The sequence below is a fragment of the Cynoglossus semilaevis genome, chromosome 8 (genome assembly GCF_000523025.1).
Source record: "Cynoglossus semilaevis isolate Cse_v1.0 chromosome 8, Cse_v1.0, whole genome shotgun sequence".
Classification (NCBI taxonomy): domain Eukaryota; kingdom Metazoa; phylum Chordata; class Actinopteri; order Pleuronectiformes; family Cynoglossidae; genus Cynoglossus; species Cynoglossus semilaevis.
This window is the reverse complement of record NC_024314.1, coordinates 21,729,584-21,750,075: the sequence shown is the minus strand read 5'-3', so window position 1 is coordinate 21,750,075 and position 20,492 is coordinate 21,729,584. Positions and strand designations below refer to the sequence as shown.

The 20,492-nt window shown below is 40.2% G+C and overlaps 1 protein-coding gene across 4 annotated transcripts in view; it reads right to left on the bottom strand.

The window, feature by feature from the left end:
- LOC103382776 (voltage-dependent calcium channel subunit alpha-2/delta-1-like) overlaps positions 1 to 15,130 on the bottom strand; it is an 88,409-nt gene extending 73,279 nt beyond the window's left edge. For 2 of the 4 annotated variants that reach the window (XM_025057574.1, XM_017034604.2), the window contains exon 1: positions 9,850 to 10,415. In XM_025057574.1, the coding sequence (XP_024913342.1) occupies positions 9,850 to 9,929 (80 nt within the window). In that variant the 5' untranslated portion in view covers positions 9,930 to 10,415. Of the gene's footprint in view, positions 1 to 9,849; positions 10,417 to 13,089; positions 13,203 to 14,640 lie in introns of those variants that run through there. The other 2 variants (XM_025057575.1, XM_008315679.3) reach the window with 2 other exon arrangements.
- Between the last annotated feature and the right edge of the window lie 5,362 nt (positions 15,131 to 20,492).

Genomic DNA, 20,492 nt, shown 5'->3' with positions numbered 1-20,492 from the left:
AAAAACACACACTTCCTGCCTCTCCTTCACTTCCTTTTACTCACTGGAGTCGTTAATTGTTCATGGAAATCAGGAGTGTTTTTTTTTCAACTGCTCTCATTAAATGGTCTTCCATCTTGAGCTCTGGTCACGATATTTTTTATCTGAAGATTAAAGCTGTCAAAGGATTTAAAATGCATTCTGATTAATCGTACCGAAACTGTGCATTGATCACAATTAATGGTAATTAATCACAATAAATCGTGATCCAGATAAATCACTATTCCTAAGTATGACAAGAACAACGACAATAAAATCTGTATAATGTCACAACAGGAAGACAAACTACAGCAGGTCGATGTTTGAGTTTCAGGCCTGTTTTTAATTGGATTGAATTATTAATATGGAGAAATGTTTAGAACAATGTGCGAAGGTTTATGTGAAAATTTAGCTTCACAGAGTTGGTGGATCATTAGGGATGTCGATATTAGCTTAATCATGTAATATCGGTAATAATCGTTACTGGTTTTTCAATAACGAAATCCCTGAGTTGATATCGGAATCGGAAATTAAGTGTTTATCGGGAAATCAAATATCGGAAAAAAGTTAATATTTCCTAGATTTTAGTCATTTGTGTTCACCTTGACGGTAGCTTGAAGTGCGTGAAGTTGCTGTTCCCAACAATCCCAACAGTATTAGACTAATAATAATAATTGAATGGACGGAGGAATTACTGGACATACAACACGCATCATTCTGCCTATACGTCAGAATCACTTAAACAAAACACATACTTTGATGTAATTGTTTGACTTTTGGCGTTTTCTCATTTTTCTGTGTTTGAATTACACAGGATATAATGGAAGATTGGTTTCTGTCAAAATGAATAGATCCTTTAACCTTTCCACAGACAGGTGACCAGAAGGTCAGAAAGCCTCCTGTACATGTATCACAGTGGAGCAGCAGTTGACCAGAAGGTCAGAAAGCCTCCTGTATCACAGTGGAGCAGCAGTTGGACAAGTGATAATATCTCCTCTCTGACTGGAGTCAACCTCGTCATAATTGCAGTCGTTATGAATGTCGGGCAGCCTCGTTATCTTCTCTACTGATCGTCCTCCTCCTCAAACCTTTTTTTCCTCCCGGTCTGAGAGGAAGGTCAGTGTTTTAGTTTCTTCTAAGCGCCTTTTTGTGTGAAACTGTGCTGCTCCTGGAAAAGCTGACCAGACATCGTATGAGACCATTAGCAAACAGTGGGGTGGAACTGGTGGGCAATAAGGAAGAGCAGGTGGGGCTTACAGGAGGCAGGTGCCAGTGGGATTGTTTAAACAAGTCATTACTGGACAAGAAAGAAAAAAAAAGTCACCACACACTCTACGACCAACGGCCTAAAGGTGATGTTATGAGTTGCTTAACCTTTAAATGGTGTTTAAACAGTTCCAAAAGTACTAAGTGATTTAACCAAGTCCATCGTGGAGGAGCTTTAGCGAGTACCAGCATCAGAGGGTCAGGTACGCTAGCTTTTCAGGAAATATTTTACCTTACAAATACTCAAGATGATGATTGTTTAAGAATCATTTCAAGGTCAAACCATAAACTGTATTGCACATTTTTATTTCGTGCTATGCGTGATTTTTTTTTTTTACTTAACTCAAGCATTTTGTCTCCTTTACAGCCCTGCTGTATGTTTTAAGCTAATGAGGCTAATCATAGGCTAGTTTGTTACAAAGATTTGCATTTCTTTGTACTATTTTTAGTTTAATTTAATTTCCTCCAGCATTCAGCAATTAGTGTTTAGACAAAACTGTAGATCATTTCGAGATGTTTTGACTACAGATACATAAACAACAAACGACTGGCTTTTTAATTAGTGTAGAGTTGAACTGAGGTTTAACCTCAGTTTAATTGTTTTATTATGTTTTCCGGTTACTTCACAAATATTTATCACTGAATTTTTCCTGTCTTTTAGTGGTGTAGTGTTTGTGCTGTATTTTACTATGGTCCGTTTTTTTTTTTTTACTTCATTTTCATAGTAGTGCAGTGTGTCTTTACATCATTTTTACACCCCCGTCGCCCCCCTCCCACGCCCCCCCGTCCCAGCAGAGTCTGCCTTGACTACACGTGTATACCACTTGACAACACTAACTGCTCCTGTTTTATCTCCGCTCCCTGCAGGTGTCTGGACTCATTTAGTCAGAGAGGAAACAGAGCTGCGGTGACACCTGCAAGTGTTTGTACTCACTGAAGTGCAATTACACCTGCTGTGTCGACTCTGCCCTAATACTAGACTGCAGCATGACAACACCTAGTAGCATCCACGTGACACAACCGGCGTGCAGCGAATGCGTATTTGGCAACACTGGAAGCTGTCCATTCTCAGATTTAATTCCACCCTCGGAGCAGCCAGTGTCTGGTGCGGTCTGAGCACGAACATTAGCAGCACTCGCACAGAAACACAGACCCATTAGGGGCTGAGGAGAAGCCACCGTGATCCATCCTGGGTGCACTTTTCTCAAAATATCACACATTAAGAGAGAAAAGTGGCATCAGAGAGATATTCCAGGGTGAATGAGATTATCTAAATGATTTTCTCCGGGAAAAAGTCTGCAGGAAATAACTCGGGAGAATTAAGGAGTGGTTTGGGCCAGTCGGCACGCCCATGTGGGCCTTCATCAGTTCACTGGGTCTGCAGTGGTACTCCAGTCAAGATCTAGAGACTTGAACTAATCACCCACAGACCAAACCTGTCTACCTCAAACTTTATATTTCTTTATTTTTTTGGACTTGGTTTAAAATCTCTGGTCATTAAACATTTTTTAGAGGAGTGCTTTCTAACTTTAACTGCAGCAACTGAATTTAATATTTTCACAGTGACTTGGTCTCGCACATAACTCCAACTTGACTTTTCTACAGAAGTACCAGGAATCAAAAATTGACATTTCTCAAACATTAGCACCACTGCACCCTGACTTGAAACCCAGTCCCCAAGTCCTCCAGGATACGTTAAATCCCAAGAGACTTTGTCCTGAACTGGTAATTTTGTATTGACATTATTTGCAGGATTTGAGACTAAAGACCCTGGAAACTTAATTTGGTCAGGACTTTAAATTTGTTTTTCGAGTCAGAGTCAAACATGAAACACGTAGCTTGACTTCAACCACGTAGCTTGACTTCAACCTCGACTCGCATTTCTTCTACAACTCAGACGTTGTTGCGTAACACCTGGGACTCAAGTTGGGAGTCTCTACTAAAACCTCTCTCATGGGGTTTGGACTGAGGAACCCTGGGGACTTGACTGGTACTTGACTCAAACATGTGACGGAGACTCAGCAGGGACACGGCCTAAACCTCTGCACTGATCCTCAGACCTGGACCTAGACCCTGGGAACTCTTGGATTTGGACCAAGACTAGGATACTGGAGAGTCAACACTAAATTTGAATAGATTTAAAAAAGTAAAATATGGACCGTATTTTTATGAGCTCCAAAATATAAATACATAGTATTTCAAAGAAGTCAGAGTTGACATGTGCTCAGTGTTAAAGCCTTAAAACTACACTTCCTACACTGTTGTATGTTATGGCACACACACACACACACACACACGTGTACCACAGCGAGCCCTCGCTCTAACAGCTGCTAGCTATTTTAAGGTTGCCCAGGAAACTGTGCAATGGAAAATTCTTAACATTTTCCATCTGGCACAGCATTGGTGAGATGAAGCTCAAAAGATCCAGATTACAACTTTAAGCCATGACTTTTCTCGTGCACAAAGTCAAACGACGAAGTATCGTCTTGACAAAAAGTTGAACCGGACACGTGAGGGACACTAAAGTAAAAGGGTCCAGAAAGAGAAGAAGCTGAGTGGACGGATTTATGAGAAGACCTCTGCTACACACACCACCCAGTCCTGTATTTNNNNCCCCCCCCCCCCCTCCCTTTGGTCCGTCTATATATAGACATAGTATAAATGCTTTTAAACCAGTTGGATTGTAGCAGAAAAGATGAAAAAAAAAACTACAGCGGAAATGAAGGTAATGTGTGTGAAACTACACCGTCAAAGTGTCACAGTGACACAGTCAGAGATCGTTTACCACCGCATGCAAGTGTGTGACAGATTTAGCTTGTCAGCTACTTAAGGGATTTAGGGCGAGGCCACGTGTACTGAAACATACCTGCTAGCACACACACACCACCGAGGCTAAAGCTAATCTGAGCCTAATTATTATTGTCTATCATCCAAACTGTAACTCACACTGCAATGACACAACTGAATGTAACGTAATGTTCAGGGATGTCAATTATCTATTATTTCAAATTCAGATTTTTTTTCTTCCAGAATTTAAAGAAGTCTGTTTTGTAAAACAAATTTTCTTTCGCTAGAATTTAAAGAAGTCTGTTTTGTAAAACTAATTTTCTTTCGGCTTGTCTACATTTTAGCCATTTCTCGATTGGTTTTGGTTCACTTTTAGTGTTTTATGGTATATGTTAACCTCTAACTTTAATCTTTTTACTATATTTGGCTAGCTGGCTAACACTTGTATTTATTTAAATTAAGCTGACTTTGAGAAAAATATCTATCTATCCACCTACCTACCTAGCGAGCGAGCAAGCTAGCTAGCTACCTATCTACCTACCTACCTACCTATCTGTCCAAATAACAATTTCCTCAAGTACTGACTTGTACCAGATACAGTCTTGTGAATATAATTTCAGTTTAAAAAAATTAATGTTTCCACGAATAACAGCATTTTAAATGTAGATAATAAAAACTCTAAGACGATAAATGATGAGATTATCTGGTTCATCTCTACAGATTAGTGAGATTGTATTATTCCGGCACATTAAACCCGATAAGTGAATGCTTAAACGCGATGCTTTCATGGTAAGGATGGCCTTGACCTATAATGTATACGAGTGGTTTCATGTGAGCCATATTCATTACAGTCCACTGTTGGTGTCAGTGTCCTGACACTGACTACAGACCATATGAAGAGGCAGGAAACTCAGTTACTGTAGAGGTAATCTGAAGGAAAATTCCCCAAAAACAGATTTAGATGAAGACAGCCTAATCAATATAATTCACCATTTTGAAGTTTCATCGCTCTGATAGGTCAGAGGATAGACAACAGGATCACGTGTGTGTTTGTTTAACAGTCTATAAAGCATCGTTGTCCAAAATCAACAAAACCAGTTCTAGAACCTTCTTTGTTTAATCTGAGTGTAAAAAAACCATTTGCTGTTTTACAGGGCGTGCGGTGTGACAGGTCGTTCAGCGGCGGAGCTGAGAGTCTTGTTGCCACCCTCGGCTTCAGCCAAGCAGGGAGCAACGAATGAAGTCAAAGCTGCTAAACGTCCCACGTTAAGAGAGAGAAAATGCGAGAGAACGAATGAAGATGGAGCAGCTTAGTCAAAGTCAAACATTATGACTGTTTCAAATGAGGAATAGTTCAATATAAATTAGGAGCTGATCTGACCTCAGACAACTTTAATATCTGTATGTGTTTAAACCCATGTTGCAAAAAAAAAAAAACCACTCGAAGTGATCCAACCACATTGTGTTCACACTGCCCAGATTTTTAGGCTCAATTATAACAAACGCAGGTGCAGTTGCTACAGTGAACCCATGGGAGCGAACTGAGCTGAGCATTCTGAAAACTAGCGTTAACCACAACATTCATTCGACACTAGTACACAGTCAACAACACACACTTTAATCAACATCTTACAGATTTTACACAGTTAACCGCCCTGTCATTAAAAAGTAAAAGTACAAATACACTTGTCGCAAAGCTAACGTTGACTGATTCAATGCCTCCAATCCACCCCACGCCCCTCTGTCTAAGGACAGAATTGCAGCCTCTGTCTTCAATTCCTTTAAAAAGTGGCCCGGCCGTGGCATTGTTCAGATACGGTCCCCGTTTTGGCCACTTTTGATGCACTGTGAACATAGTTTTAGGCAAAACGTGAGCAGAAACAAGTCTCAGATATTTGGAATTCATCCGAAGGCGTCACCACGTGTGAGACACGAAAACATTTGGACACGTCATGGTCTTGGCTGTGAAGGATCACTTCACAGCCAAGTGTCCAAGAGGAGCAAACAAACGGGACAACCGAGGCCAAGTCTGGATTTCCTTGTCTCTTCTTTGTTTTCATCTTTGTCTCTTTCTTTTCTTTCTTTTTTTTCTCACTCCGATCTCTCGGTGGCTTTGCCGGCGCCAGGATCTCTGGGGAGCAGCCAGTGAGACCAGGCTTTGCATTTTTGATTCGCCGATGTTAATCATTTGGCTTTGGGCATCGAGGAAGAGAGGATGGAAAAGGAGGAAGGCAGATAAAAGATGAAGGAAACCGGATGGAACGACGACAGACGAGCGAGGGCGACGCGGAAAGAGATGGAGCAGAAGGGCAAATAACGATGAAAAGAAGACGAATGTTTGAAGTTGAGAAAACTTAAAAGATGGAAACAGAAAACAGTAAAAGCTCAGGAGAAAAATGACGTATATTTAGATTCACCCTTTGAAGAAATGTCCTTGTTTAACATTATTCTCCTCTAAAGAAAACACACTGGGACTGTGTCCTCATAATTTACTTTTTTGTCCTCCTGTTTTCAGCTTCTCTTTTTCAAAACTCAAACATCAATACTTTAACAGCACCTTTTTAAAATTATAACATCTGTCTCAGAACCAAGTCTCTCAAGTACTGTGGATTTCTGGAACTAAGTACAAGCAGTTTTTCTCCGGGGGGCGTTACAGTTGTCGCCTCAGAAAGGCTAGTTAGCTTGCTTGCCAACAGCGAAACTGACTTGTCAGTCTTTTAATAATGTGAACTTTAGCTGCACTCAAACACTTTTATGACCATCTTTACAGCCCACAGACCTGTTTCTGTCCCCGGCCGCTCCTCCACTCCACCACATTCACATCTATTGCTTTAGAACTTCACTGCACATCCTCACAAAATGAAACTAGAATAAAATTCCATCCATCCATTTTCATCCGCTACCGGGTCGCGGGGGCAGCAGTCGCCACCCAAATCACATTGCACCATACCAAACCTTCCTGCGGGTGGTGAGTCCACTGGAAGGTACCAACCGCCCTAACCGGGATTCGAACTTGCCCAGGAGGTGAACCCTGGGGTTCCACACCAATGACAGAGACATTGCCTCTGGGCCAAAGCGCCACTAGAATAAAATTATAAATCAGTATTTATTCCCCACAAAAAGTCAAAACATTATTGCTGCGACCCTAGCAATAACTCACCCAAGGGGACCCCACCCCCTACTTTGGAAACCAATGCACCGCTACTACTTGGGCTCCCTCTAGTGATACACAAAGGAAACAATTTCCATTATTGGGAATGGGCGGGAGTAATAGAGCAGGTCACCTACAGGTAGCTGTTAAATATTGTTATATATTTTCACTAAGGGGGGGGGGGTGTAGTGGTAATTTATTACACAGTTATAAATAATGTCTCTTCTTTGTGTACTGAGCTCTGGCCAGTGTTGAGGTATTTCAGTACTTGGACAGACAAATATTTTTAGAGGTGGAAGGTTGTATATCAGCTGATTTAAAGTCCCCAGATGACCTGATATCACACAGTATTTTCCAACAGCCACACCGAAGGCACCTTCATTTGTCTGGTTGTCCATAAATCAATGATTTATTCAGTCTGCGCTCGGAGGAAAAAAAAAATATTTTGAACTGAGTGGGAACATCTTCACAGTCAAAAAGGTCAGAGCGGATCAGAGAACCTCCCTCCCTCCCCTGTGTGAATTATCATGTACACAGTCCCACAGATCAATCCACTTAGTGCCCATGAAATATAGGGAGTGGGCAGGGCCACTCTGCAAGTCTGACATCATCGTGCTGGGCCATTAGGCTGAGTGCCATCATGGCTGCTCTCTGGGGGACCGTGCTGCATTCACAGACCCATGGCCGCGACCCAGCCTGTGTTAGAACCATCGGGAAATGTTTCAAAACCTGTTGATCACACACTCTGACACACATGTGTGTGTGTGTGTGTACAGTGTGTCCGATCTAATCGGGTTGCACTCTAACTATAGAAGCAGGGAGTCAGATTCAAACGGACAGCGTCTCTGAGCTACTGACGTGTCCAATATCTGCTGATTTGTCATCAGTTGTGGCCAAGTCGCAGCATCAAAGCAGAGATCTCGCTTTAAATCGTACATGACTGAGTGTTTTTCAGAAGAATGGTTAGAGGGAAAGGGAAAAAAAAAAATCGGAAGTATTGTCCTTGGAAATGGCGGCGTGCTGTAAACCATCTGCTGAGCAGCGAGTTTCTGACTTAGAAACACAAGTTTTACAAAGGCCGTCTGTCCACAACAACAAACGCCACATGGTGCGAAACACAGACACAAGAAAGGCTTTTTTTCTGTTTCTTTGAAACTTGAAAGATCCCTCCTTGTTCAGCATTTTCTCAAAATAAGGCAAAAAAAACGCCAAAAAACAGCAGATTGAAGGCTTGCCACCGGGGGCAGTACAGTCAAGGTATTTTTGAACTTTTTAGGTTTTGAAACATTATCGCTTATGATTGGAGAACAAAATGATGTCTCGTGTATCTTTGAACTTTTTAGGTTTTGAAACATTATCACTTGGAGTACAAAATGATGTCTCGTGTATCTCTGACTGCTTACAAATCATTGAGCATTGATAAACACTGGACAGAGCTGATTTTAAATATCGCTAATTGTAAGCTATCGGTTTGCGTCACTAACCTAGCGATTATCGTGATCCTTTCTTGACTTTTCTTTCTTCCAAGTGGATAGTCGGTTTTAGTCTGTTCTATAGTTTAGCAGTTAGCACACCTGCTTCGGAAACAGAGAGCAGAGGGTCCTGGGTTCGATTCCCAGAGGAAGCACATACTTGGCGCTTGCTAGGGGCAGCCTGTAGACATATATCTGCTGCTAACAACAATTTCCCAAATATGGGATCAACAAATTATTTTTTTATTTATTATGATATGTTTCTGTTAGCGCACCTGGCTGTCAATCAGACCCTGTGACATATTTATATATTTATTTATCATATTTACTCTTGACACTTTTCCCTCCAATCCTCCATTTCCCCCCCAAAAAAGATTAGTTTTCTTTTCATAGGTTTGTTATTATATTACTGTTTTCAAACTGTGTCACTCTCAGTGAAGCCAGTGTTGCACTTCCAGCTGCTTTATCTTCAAAAGCAACAGAGCTTCGTCCATTTCTTATATATGGTCTATGTTGATAAGATTGTTCAGATACATTCAGACCAAATAAAAAGCAGGGGTGTATGCGTTTTACTGCTTAAAAAACTGCAGTAAATTCACTGTTACTTTAGCTGTAACTTGTCGCAATCAAGCTCGCACAGAGTAGAGAATGTGGGTACTTCTGAATATACAGTTTCTGGAGACAATCACACCTAATGTACTCTTTAGATATTCTGGCCAGGACTAGTTAGATTAGTTTCGTCCAATCATTTGACACTGTGTCTGTGAGGGACCTGTGGACCACCCTGGGACCACCCTGGGACCAGCCTGGGATCTCCAGACCTTCCAGGGCTGATTCATGTGACAGCAAGCCACATGTCACACTACACTGCCGCAAGCATGGCAACACACGGGGAGGACTGTGAGAGCCGGAGCTTTAAATATCCTCCTGGTACAAGGAGAAGTTGTGTCCATAAGGGGAAAGCAATCATCATCAAAGCACTTGGCCGAAGGACGGAACAACAGACAGTCACCTCCTGCTCCCTGGAGGAGTTATGGTCCACCGACTGTGCTCCATCAAGTTGCAGACCTACAGTAGGATGCATTTACACAACTACGTGGAGTTACAGTCTGTTTCTGGTCACACCGTAAAAACCAACAGGCGGTTCATACTCACATCTGCGCCGTGGGGAACTGCCCCGTGGACACGGACGACACCGTTGACAGGATTAAAAGTAGATAGATGGAGTAATCCATAGCTCGGCTTATTCCCTCCCCAGCTCAATCCAGACAGAGAAAAGACTCTCCTTAATCCCACGGTCCCTTCCTTCGCCCGTACCCTCCGTCCCTTCGTGCGCACTTCTCATCCAAAAAACCGCCTCACGCCGCCATGGGTGCGCGTTTGCAAACAAATCTCATCTGCTCGTGGGTGTGTGTGTGTGTGTGTGTGTGTGGGGAGTGGAGGGGTGTGTGTGTCTTTTCTTTTTTTCTCTCTCTCTTTCTCTTTCTCTTGCTTCAACCGTGTTTGTGTGCGCGCGTGCGTGTGTTTGCGTGAAGCGGCAGGGAGCGCGCTTGTCTGGAAGTATGATCCGGCTGTTATAGCGGATCTATGGCGTGTGTCAAAAATAAAAGGAGAGGAGGGGGAGGGCGCAGTCAGCGCCTCAGCGTGGCCGCACACTGCAAGAAATATCCGCCTTGTTTGTTTTTAGGAGTCAAAACAGCGGGTTACGAACCGTAGTATTTTTTTTTCTGTGCAGCTGTGATTTCAGTGTTGTTCGATATTCAGTCTTTGGATTAGATGTCATTAAATACTTGAAATTTAAACAATAACTTCATAAACGACACTTAAAAATGACGACAGCAGCCAAAACATTTGACCAAAAACGGGAAACTTAGACCTAACATTATACTTTAATTTAATCCAGAATACAAAGTATTCGAATGGATCCACAAGGAAAAAAAATGAAGCCATTAATTCAGTGATGAGTAAAAGATCAATCAACACTTTAAAAGAACAACTACATTTTAAACTATACTATAAATTATCCAACCATTTCTCATACAAGATAAGGCTAAAATAGTTTCACACCGCAAAGATTAAGTCATTTCATGAGTGATAATCAAACTTTAAGTGGAAAAAAATCACTTAATATAAAATAACAAAAGCAACCAAAAATAAATGAACCAAACATTTGGAGCTCATAATCACACCTCACCTTATACAAAAAAACGTCTTAAAATGAGTCACAAAGTCAAAAATTAAGTCATTAAATTATATTTATAATATAACTAAATAAAAACCTCCAGGTTCCTGATTTTCCTGTGGGCTTTTATTACTATGATGAAGGCAAAAAAAAGGTATAAAAATAGATGGAAAAAGTCATAAAAAGTTACGAAAGAAAAAAGTTATTATCACCCCTAACAATCTAACTGTCTAATTTGGACCATCATTGGAAGCTTCCTTGTTTTTTTTGTTTTTGTTTTTTTTTTTACAGTGGGCGCATTTTGCTGTTTGTCTTCCTGATGCACAAATGGGTTTCCAGGCTTCCTCTCTCTCCCTCTCTCTCTCCGTCTCTCTCCCTCTCTCTCTCTCCTCACCACAACAGCAGCTATTAGCCTACGCACGGTTCTCACGCTGTTATCAAGCACCACTGGACACATGGCGCACACTGTGTTTTTTAGTCAGCACTTCACATAAAAACAACCCATTCTTTAACTTTCCCTCTTTCCCGAACTCTAATCTGACCAAATATCTACCCTAACACCAAACTATATCTTGAACCTCAAAATAGCCTCTCACTCAGTGGGGACATGAAAACTGCTGTGTTATCATTGGAAGAACTACATCAATCTGCAGTCAAAGTGATTATGCATTAAAATAAACAGGTTAGCTCTGAGGGCTAGCGAGCTAAATGCCATGATGTTAAAAACCAGAATATCTATAGTTTATATGTAACACATACAACAAATATTACCGTATATATACGGACTAAAAGTCGCTCCGGAGTACAAGTCGCACCAGTGCCCTCTGGCGGCTGTCAGTGTGAAAATAACGAACATGTAAGTTTTTAGTGGTACAGTAGTAGCAGATACTGGTACACAAGCTTAGAGTGCCCTCTAGTAGTTGTCAGTGTGAAATTATATATTTAAATATATAAGTCACAAACCTAGCTTGTGAAATTATATATTTAAATATATATGTCACAAACGTGGCCGAAGGATGGAAAAAAAGGCGACCTATAGTCTGGAAAATACGGTAATTCCTTTTGTATTTACCTCGTATATAAAAATTGAATTGAACATTCATAAATATGCTGATTTACTCATTAATATATCTGAAAACAGTGTTGTATCATATAACAGCTGTGGACATACTGTACATATATGATCAGAGCAGGTGTTTCCCATTAATCACGCAAAAAAAAAGAAGAAAAAACACTCTGTAAATACTTGCACCAACTCAGGTTTCAGTGGAGCTCACAGAGACTCAGCAGAGGTCGGACACAGACGGAGGTGAGGCTTATTTACACAGCAGCTGTGGACGTTTCAGACAGTCCGATAAAAATTAAGAGTTCACCGATTTCTGTAACGTACAGACAGAACCAGACCAACACTTGTCAGCGGGTCCATAAATCGCAGCATTAAAATCTTTCAGTGAAGCCGTTCCCTGGCAGCCGATTGGCTCCATGTGTGATATCGTCGGCACAAATGCAACAATCTGTCTAATGGGATTACATGGGATATTTCACAGGGATTAGTTTTGTTTGGTCCCTAAAATCAAGCTAATGCAGAGTCAGGAAATTCAGTCATTTAGTTTTATCACATTTAAGGATTTTTTTTCTTCTTTTGGAACTGTATAAATGTCTTTTGTCTTTTGCAAAATCATCATTTTTTCTAAATTCTTTGCTTTTTTTTCTGTTTCTTGTAGCTTGTACTAACATTTAGGGTTTAAAACTAACCCTTTAAAAAATATGAATTTTTTTTCCCCAAGTTTTATTAAGTTCTGGACTTTCTATACTATATTAATGTCTGATCTAACGTCTTTCCTGAATAATTTTATTTCCTTCAGGCTTGATCTATTTTGTCAGTTTTTTAGATTTTTGTTGCCTTTTAGTGAGAGTAGTTTAAAAAAAAATTATTATGAGTTTCATGAGCCAGCATAAATTAAAAAAATGATTGTTTTTTCTTTGTTTTTAAAAAACACAGCTCAGTGCAGTTTGGTTTTTACCAAATGACCCATTGATTTACAATTTCTTTCACACTCAGTGCTTCAACGTAACAGGAAGAGTAGATGTTAAGGCTGTTACCTAGTGAATATGGAATCTCTATGTGTATGTGTGTGTATGTGCATATGTGTGTATGTGTGTATGTGTGAGAGTGAGTGTTGAAGGCAGCAGGTGTTCCCAGCCCCACCCACCTGCACAGGGAATTGCCCATCTGCCGTCGCCTAGCAACCTGTCCGCCGTCTCCACGCCGACTCCTCACAGTCCAGCCACGAGTCTGTTGTTTTCCTGAACCGTCTCTGCACCTCTGAGCAGCAGGAGAGAAGTAATCATGAAAAAAATAAATACAATAAAACAGGAAACTCAACATAATGGAGAAAATAAACGTCTGTCCATGTAGGAGATAATGATGTTTTTAAAGGAGTAAATATGATTTTAAATCCTTGGAGAACTCCATTCAGTGTAAATGTGACTATGGTCTGTGACAGCAGAAGATGTCAGTAGGTCCAAACCAAGGAATGTTTTATTTGTTCTTGCACAACATGTCATTACAAGTACACTGCAACATATTGTCTTACATGAGCTGTGATATCAAGTTGCCTTTTTGTATGAATAGTATTTAATAATCTGCTTATGTGTTTTGTTTTCTTTTCTTTTCTAAGGAGAACCAGACTTTGGTGAATTAATGATCACATTTAAAAGGAAATTAAATAATATCGTACAGTGCGAAATAGCGCACACATGGGGAGAGTTAATTTGATTAACATACCAATGTTCTTAGGCAACAAGGCCTTTCTTGGATATGTCCAGATTTCAATAAGTAATTGTGCTTTATCTTCTATTTTCCTCTAAATGCAATTGCATTGTATAATATTGATATTACGATGGGGAAAATGTCTGATGATTAGTGTTGTTTCATACAGACGTGATTAAATCTAAGTCATTTTAACAAGCGGGTGTCCTGCTCTAGCAATGTTTGTTTTTCGACATCTTTTTCTCAGTGTTCCAGGTTTACACTGTGTAAATTCAATTTTTAATGCACATTTTTGCCTTCGTCCACCTACTAAGATGAGGATTTGCCAATGAAACGCTTTAATGAGAAAATCTCCATGGCTCCCTGCTGAGATCCTACAACATCCTGTGGCTCTGTCTACTCCGTATTCCTACAGGATATTAAAGGAACTCTTAATTCCAATTTCTTTTTAAATAAATAACATTTTTCTACTTGTACTCATTAATGTACACAGCAATAGATTTCAGCTGCAGCCTCCGCCACCAGGCAAGACACGTCCCCCAGGACAAAACGTGCCCCTGGGGACAGGGGACGTGTTGTGGACATAGTAGGGGGAGGTTAGAGAGAGAGGTGGGGGTGATCTACTGTGATCAATGACAGCAGACTAAAAAGATAATGAAGGATTTCAGGCTGCTGAGATCGCTCCACTGGACATGACACCTTCTGAAGAAGCATCAGAGAAATGATTCAACAACTGTTCTCCCTCTTTGAAGAACTTACGTTTTCATCAACATCAAAGCTGAAATGAATGGTCACTGCGTTACAGCTGTTTAACAGTACATTACATCAAGGCATTACACAACATTAAAGATTCAGATCAGGGTTTTGGAGGAATATTGTAGTACACATAAATGTTTTTGTTTTTTTTCTTTTGTGATGGAGGAATATTGTAGTACACATAAATGTAGTCTTTGATTTTTTTTTTCTTTTGTGAATTTGCTCAGTTTCTTACCTGTCCTCTAGTCCACACCTGGCCTTCCACATGGTCCTCCTCTGATTAGGTGTCAGGAATGGTCCAACCAAGCCACGCCCACTGGGAACCATATTTGGAAGTTTCAAAGGAACGTGCCAAGTGGAGGCTTAGGAAAGGGGGATACTGGTAAAACTTGGTGAAAGTTTGCACATGTACTTGTCAAATAGTGGGGCGAGGCGCCCCTGAGGAGGCGCTGTGAGGTGCCACTGTTGTACAAAAAATTACAGAACTTTTTGATTCAAATGATATCTCCATTGAATAGAAAGAGGCTGATTTTTTACTACACTAACTGAATGCAACCCCTTAAAGGCCTGTAATCGATTTCCGTATATGGGTCAAATGACATAGATTATGGATCACATCTCTGGGACGTAATGCATGATGACAGCCCAGTCTGCTAGCAATTCAGGGCAGTATAGGACAGAGCCCGGGGGTGTCATCTCAACATCAACTAAACGTGAACAGCAGTACTAACAATGACATACAAAAAAACAAAAACAAACAACTAGCCAGTACTGCCACACAGTCTCCCTGCACCACATGATATCCTTGGTTTTGTAGCCATGGTTGCCTCTTGTTGACTCAGTGAAAGATGAGTGATGGCAAGTGCATATGATATGATGTCTCACTGGGGGAGGGGGGGTGGGGGGGGGGGGGGGGGGGGGAGGGTGGGGGAGGCAGCCTGTGTCCACTCTGTGTGCTGACTGATCACATTACTATTAGTGAAAGCAGCCCTGTCATGAGGAGTGGTCATGGCACAGAGAGGGAGAGCTGGCACCCGATGAAAAGAAGTCCATTGAGGGGGGGGGGGTCATCAGAGGTAATTGGACATAAAAGGTCTTGGCTCTGTCGCTTAAAAGTGCATTTGTTCTTTGTTCTTGTCAGTTCTGTCATGTTGGTGACATTTAATGTCAACCCGTTCAGTTTCCCTAATTTCTGAAAACACTGTTGGCAGTGATGTTGGTGGTAATGAACCTTTTTTTCGTGTGTGTGTGTTTTGACAGCCAAGAAGAAGAACAGGATGTATTAAGTGACGTGAACATGAATTTGACCCATGAAGTGAAGTGAAGCGCACCTCAGTGGCAACTTGGCAGCTGGTTGTACTCGAACCTAAAAACCTCTGGACCCAAGTCCACCTCCTTACCCACTAAGCCACCACTGCCCCAGCCCTACCCAATATCCTTCCCCCAATATACCCAAAACTCTCCTTATCTGGCCTGGTTTGGTTGAGTCAAGCAGCCAACTGTTGGCCTCCGGCCGTCAGCTGTCAGTGACTAAAGGTCCTTAATCCATTACTGTCTGTGGGCCAAGTAGAAGTAGTGTGTCTGTCATTGGAGCACAGCAAATGCACTTACTGTAAATTCCAGTTGACTTTCTAGAGATCAAGCCATATATTTGCTGGATGTTTGACCCCTCCCCTGCCCCCCCCACCCCCCCACTCCACCAAAGCATGATACTGTACATCAGCAGTGTCATCCGGCAATGCCTACCCAGATGTCGTCCTATCTCATTTGTTTTGATCAAGCTCACGGGGCAACAGTGGCATATTTTCAAGCACCCGTCTGATGCAGGTCAGATCTTTGATGCTGGGAGACAGAGAAGAAACATCTTCAGATGTGGAGGATCTGAGAAATCCATCAGGAAAGTGGGCGGGGCAGCAGTAAAGAGAAAGAGGTGGTGCAAATGAAAGGAAGCAGAAGGAATATAAAACAGAGCGGGGAGGGGTGGAGGGTGGGGGTGGGGGGGGTAGTGTTGACAATGGAGCAGATCAGGCCTGGTGTCCTTTGATCAAACTGTGAGTTTCAGCAAACACACATGTTGATCAGGCCATGGTCATTCATTTAGTTCAAATAATATTATCTGCAATACTTTGGGTAAAAACAAGTAAAATGTACTATATTACCTAGTACTGAAGCTACTGCAAAAATATGAGCCTGTCTTATTATGTCAGCCTACCTTTTAGACACCATGTACTGTAAGCTCACCTGTTAGCCATTACACAGCTTTCTCTGGTGACCAAAGTATTTAGTTAGCTGTTTGCTAACAACCAAGCTTCCCCTTAACATGCTAGCGAGCTTTTTATCTTTCTAATTGACTATGCTGTTAGCTTACATGTTACCATGTTAACTAATCTTAAGATATAAAGTAGAAAAGGGATTAAAACTAGAAAATAAAAAAAGCTCCACTTGAATTTATATCAGTGAATTTAACGTTTTAAAGTCAGTCTCTACCCATTAGCAACTACGTAGCCTCACCTGTTAGCTGGAGTGTTTACCAATTGTCCTTTCCTGTTGGCAAAAACATTTAGTTAGCTGTTAGCTAACAAGAAAAAGAAAAGCAGAAAAAGCGTCCATTTTAGCCAGTGCATATGCTAAGCTGTTAGCCAGCCTACTACCTTGATAATTGGCTAGTCCGTTAGCTTACCTGTGTTCCACCATGTAAACTAATGTTAAGATATAAACTAGAAAAAGGGTTGAAAAGAAAAAAGAAAGAAACAGCTCTTTTTGATTTTACATCAGTGAATTATGTTTTATAAAGTCAGTGGAACACGACTCCAAACTTCAAACTAATCTCAAATGTCAACTTCCTGTATATAGATGGAGGCGATGCCTCAGCTCCTCTTCCACATCTATATATAAAATTCTTTATTTAAAAGTAAACGCAGGCCTCGTGACTGTTGATCTGCTGCGTCACCTAGAGCTGCCGCCGCTATTTATTTATGGTCTGCAACAGGTGTCCACACAGAGACAATAATTAAACCACATCACAGTTTTTCATGACCTGTCCCTTCATTTGTCCTTATAAGGTCTTAAAAGACAGACAAATTTCTACCACATTTAGTACAGCAACACAAAAATATAGGGTTATATAAAATATATACCCTAAAATATAGGGTATAGCTATATACTATATATATTATATATACATATATGTATATATATACATACGTACTTGTTTATTTACATATGTACATATACACTATGCATATTAACACACATAAATACCCATGTATTACACAATTTCACTTGTTACGCCAAAGATTAAAATATCAGACCTTGGTTAATTACACCCCCTGTTGGTGAAAATGTGTACTTGCTGGCATTGATATTTTAAGCCTAAGCCTGTCACGAACAACACGTCTTGCTGACGCTGACCTTATGATCAACATGGGAAAAGTGAAGAAAACTGAGAAATGAACAACAAACCAGTTCAAGAATAACAGACAATAACAACTTGTTTTGGTTCAAATCATCACCACGCTATTTGAGTAATAATGCCCCCGCAACAGGAAAAAGCTTGTTGGTTTGACCAAAACGACACCCCACCCCCCTGTTGAAACCTTAAAAAAATTGTGAATCATAACCGGAACGCGGAATTAACAACACATGTACAGGCTTTAAAAGCATCAGTTATATCTCAGTGTGACACTTGTTGTTCATGATGGCGTTACTTCAGTGCACCATAGTTGTCCTAAAGGCCTTTTCTGGAAATGATCACCCCCACGCACATCTGTGACTTGAAAGCCAACTGGCGAATGATCTTGGAAAAAATCCCTGATCGCATAACAGGCCGATGCCCTACAGCCGTTCTTTTTTGTCTTTGAAAGCTTTGTCTGTCCGGCGGATGATGCTTCACTATCTTTTACAATCTGAGAAATAAACAGGACATCACGCAACTCCTGTCATTACCGAAAAAATTAATTGCGTTATTGCTCTTTGAACTTCCATCTTTTCAGATGGATTCTCTTCGGGTCAAGGTCTTGTAAAGTACACCGCATGAGTTCATTGAGTGTTCTCAATTCAGTAGCTGTCAGAACATCTTTAGTTCCCGGAGTATGAGAAGCTACAGGACACTGAGGCCTGTTCTGAGTAACTGACGTGCTCCAAAGAAGGAAAGAATAAGAAAATATTTCAGAGAATTAGCCAAAAGTTTGTCAGTAGTAACCCCAGTACATAAGACAACACATGTATAAGAAATGGTCCAAAACATGGTCCAGAGTTGCAAATTAGCTTGAAAGCACAATAAACGTGAGTAATAAACAACAGAGGCCTGTTCTGAATGACTGAAGAAACACCACTAAGAATTAAAGTAAATATATAAGGGAATTTCAGTCGAAAATGTATATATAACAAAACTAGCTAAAATGGCTAACAAAATTAGCATTCTGATTACCGGACTAAAAAAACATTATCCAAGGACAGCATAGAATAGAATATGGACCAAAAGTCATAATCAGTTGTGGTGAGAAAAATCTTTAAACCTGGCCAAAATGTATTTTATAAAAAGTGATGAAATACATATACAAATAGTCCAGACTGATAGAACATTGGTTAAGATTGGATATAAAACACTGTACATTAAAAACAGAATTAAGATCAAATTCAAATAAAGATTATATTCAAATAAAAAAATACTTAGAAAAGATAAAAACAATGATTAGTGAAATAAATTTAGCCATAAGAAAATCAAAACCAATGGGAATAAAAACACAACAAAACTTTCTTACCAGATAGTCACGTGGTACCATCTCGTGGCCAAATACTGGTACTTCACTTGGATCACACTGTCAGGACGTCATCTGTGATGTCTGAAAATGTGGGATAAGACACGACACCATTCCATTTGTACTCATATTTAATATTTAGACATGGGGCAACAGCCATTTTTACAGCACAATTTGCATAATTTATCAGTACCTCCTGTATACAACCACAAAACCATGACATTATAGATATTTTTTTCTCTACTTACAGGTGAAAAACCAAACAGGTTTAACAAGCATCATCTTTGTACAGACAGAATACATTATCTGGTCATTTTAATAGGTTTTTATTCACTCTATAATGTTTTGTTCTATCTCTCTCTCTCTCTCTACGTCAGTCTCACTCTCTCCTTTATTTTTTCAAATACATGTGGACACAAAAAATAGTATGAACCACCAACAAACATGCAACATCCAGTGTGAGCACATTTAAAATTCTCCTGCGACTACTTGAGCTGTTAGGAATCAAGACGTCTTTTGTCTGCGTGTGGTTAGACTCAGGTAAACCGTTAGTGTTTTTGGTGTGGAGGGGTCGGATCAAGGTGGGTCCCTATAGATGGACAGACAGACGTAAGGACACTATGTCGTTTTTCTCGGTCTATCCACTGTACACGGATCAAGAGACAAACCACGTCCTGACACTTCTATCATCACACACTGTGTTTATTGTCTGCTAAAAGACCTATTGCTTCCCCGACACCAAAACCCCCAGTATAAAAATCTATGTATTTACAAGGTTGGAAAAGAAGAGATGGCATCTTTTTTTTTCTTTTACAGTTTCTATGTGAGTATTTATGTGTGTGTGTGTGTGTGATTTGTTTTGAGAGTTGTTTTTTTTCCCAGTTTCTATGTGAGTATTTATGTGTGTTTGTGTGTGATTTGTTTTGAGAGTTTGTTTTTTTTCAAAGTAGACCAATGACATGCTTAAATGGTACACGCACAAGCACATGGATAAAAAAATAAAGAAAAATGAAATGATCTGTTTCAAAAATGTTCTTCACACATGTAAGTTAACTATTCAAAAGGAATGTAACGATACAGTTGTTCTCATCTTGATTTTTCTAAGTGATCACTACATGGTGTTTATCTGTGTGTGTGTGTGTGTGTTAAAGTTGGTTCTCTGAGATTCAGGCCCTCGAAAACAGTGTAAACAAGCACTACATTGTGTAAAAAACAAATAAAAAAAAAATCAACCCCATATGTACACCTGATATGTACCGTGACAAATAAATACAAAATAATACAATATATTAAATTAAATTAACAAAAAATACACAAGTCACATTAA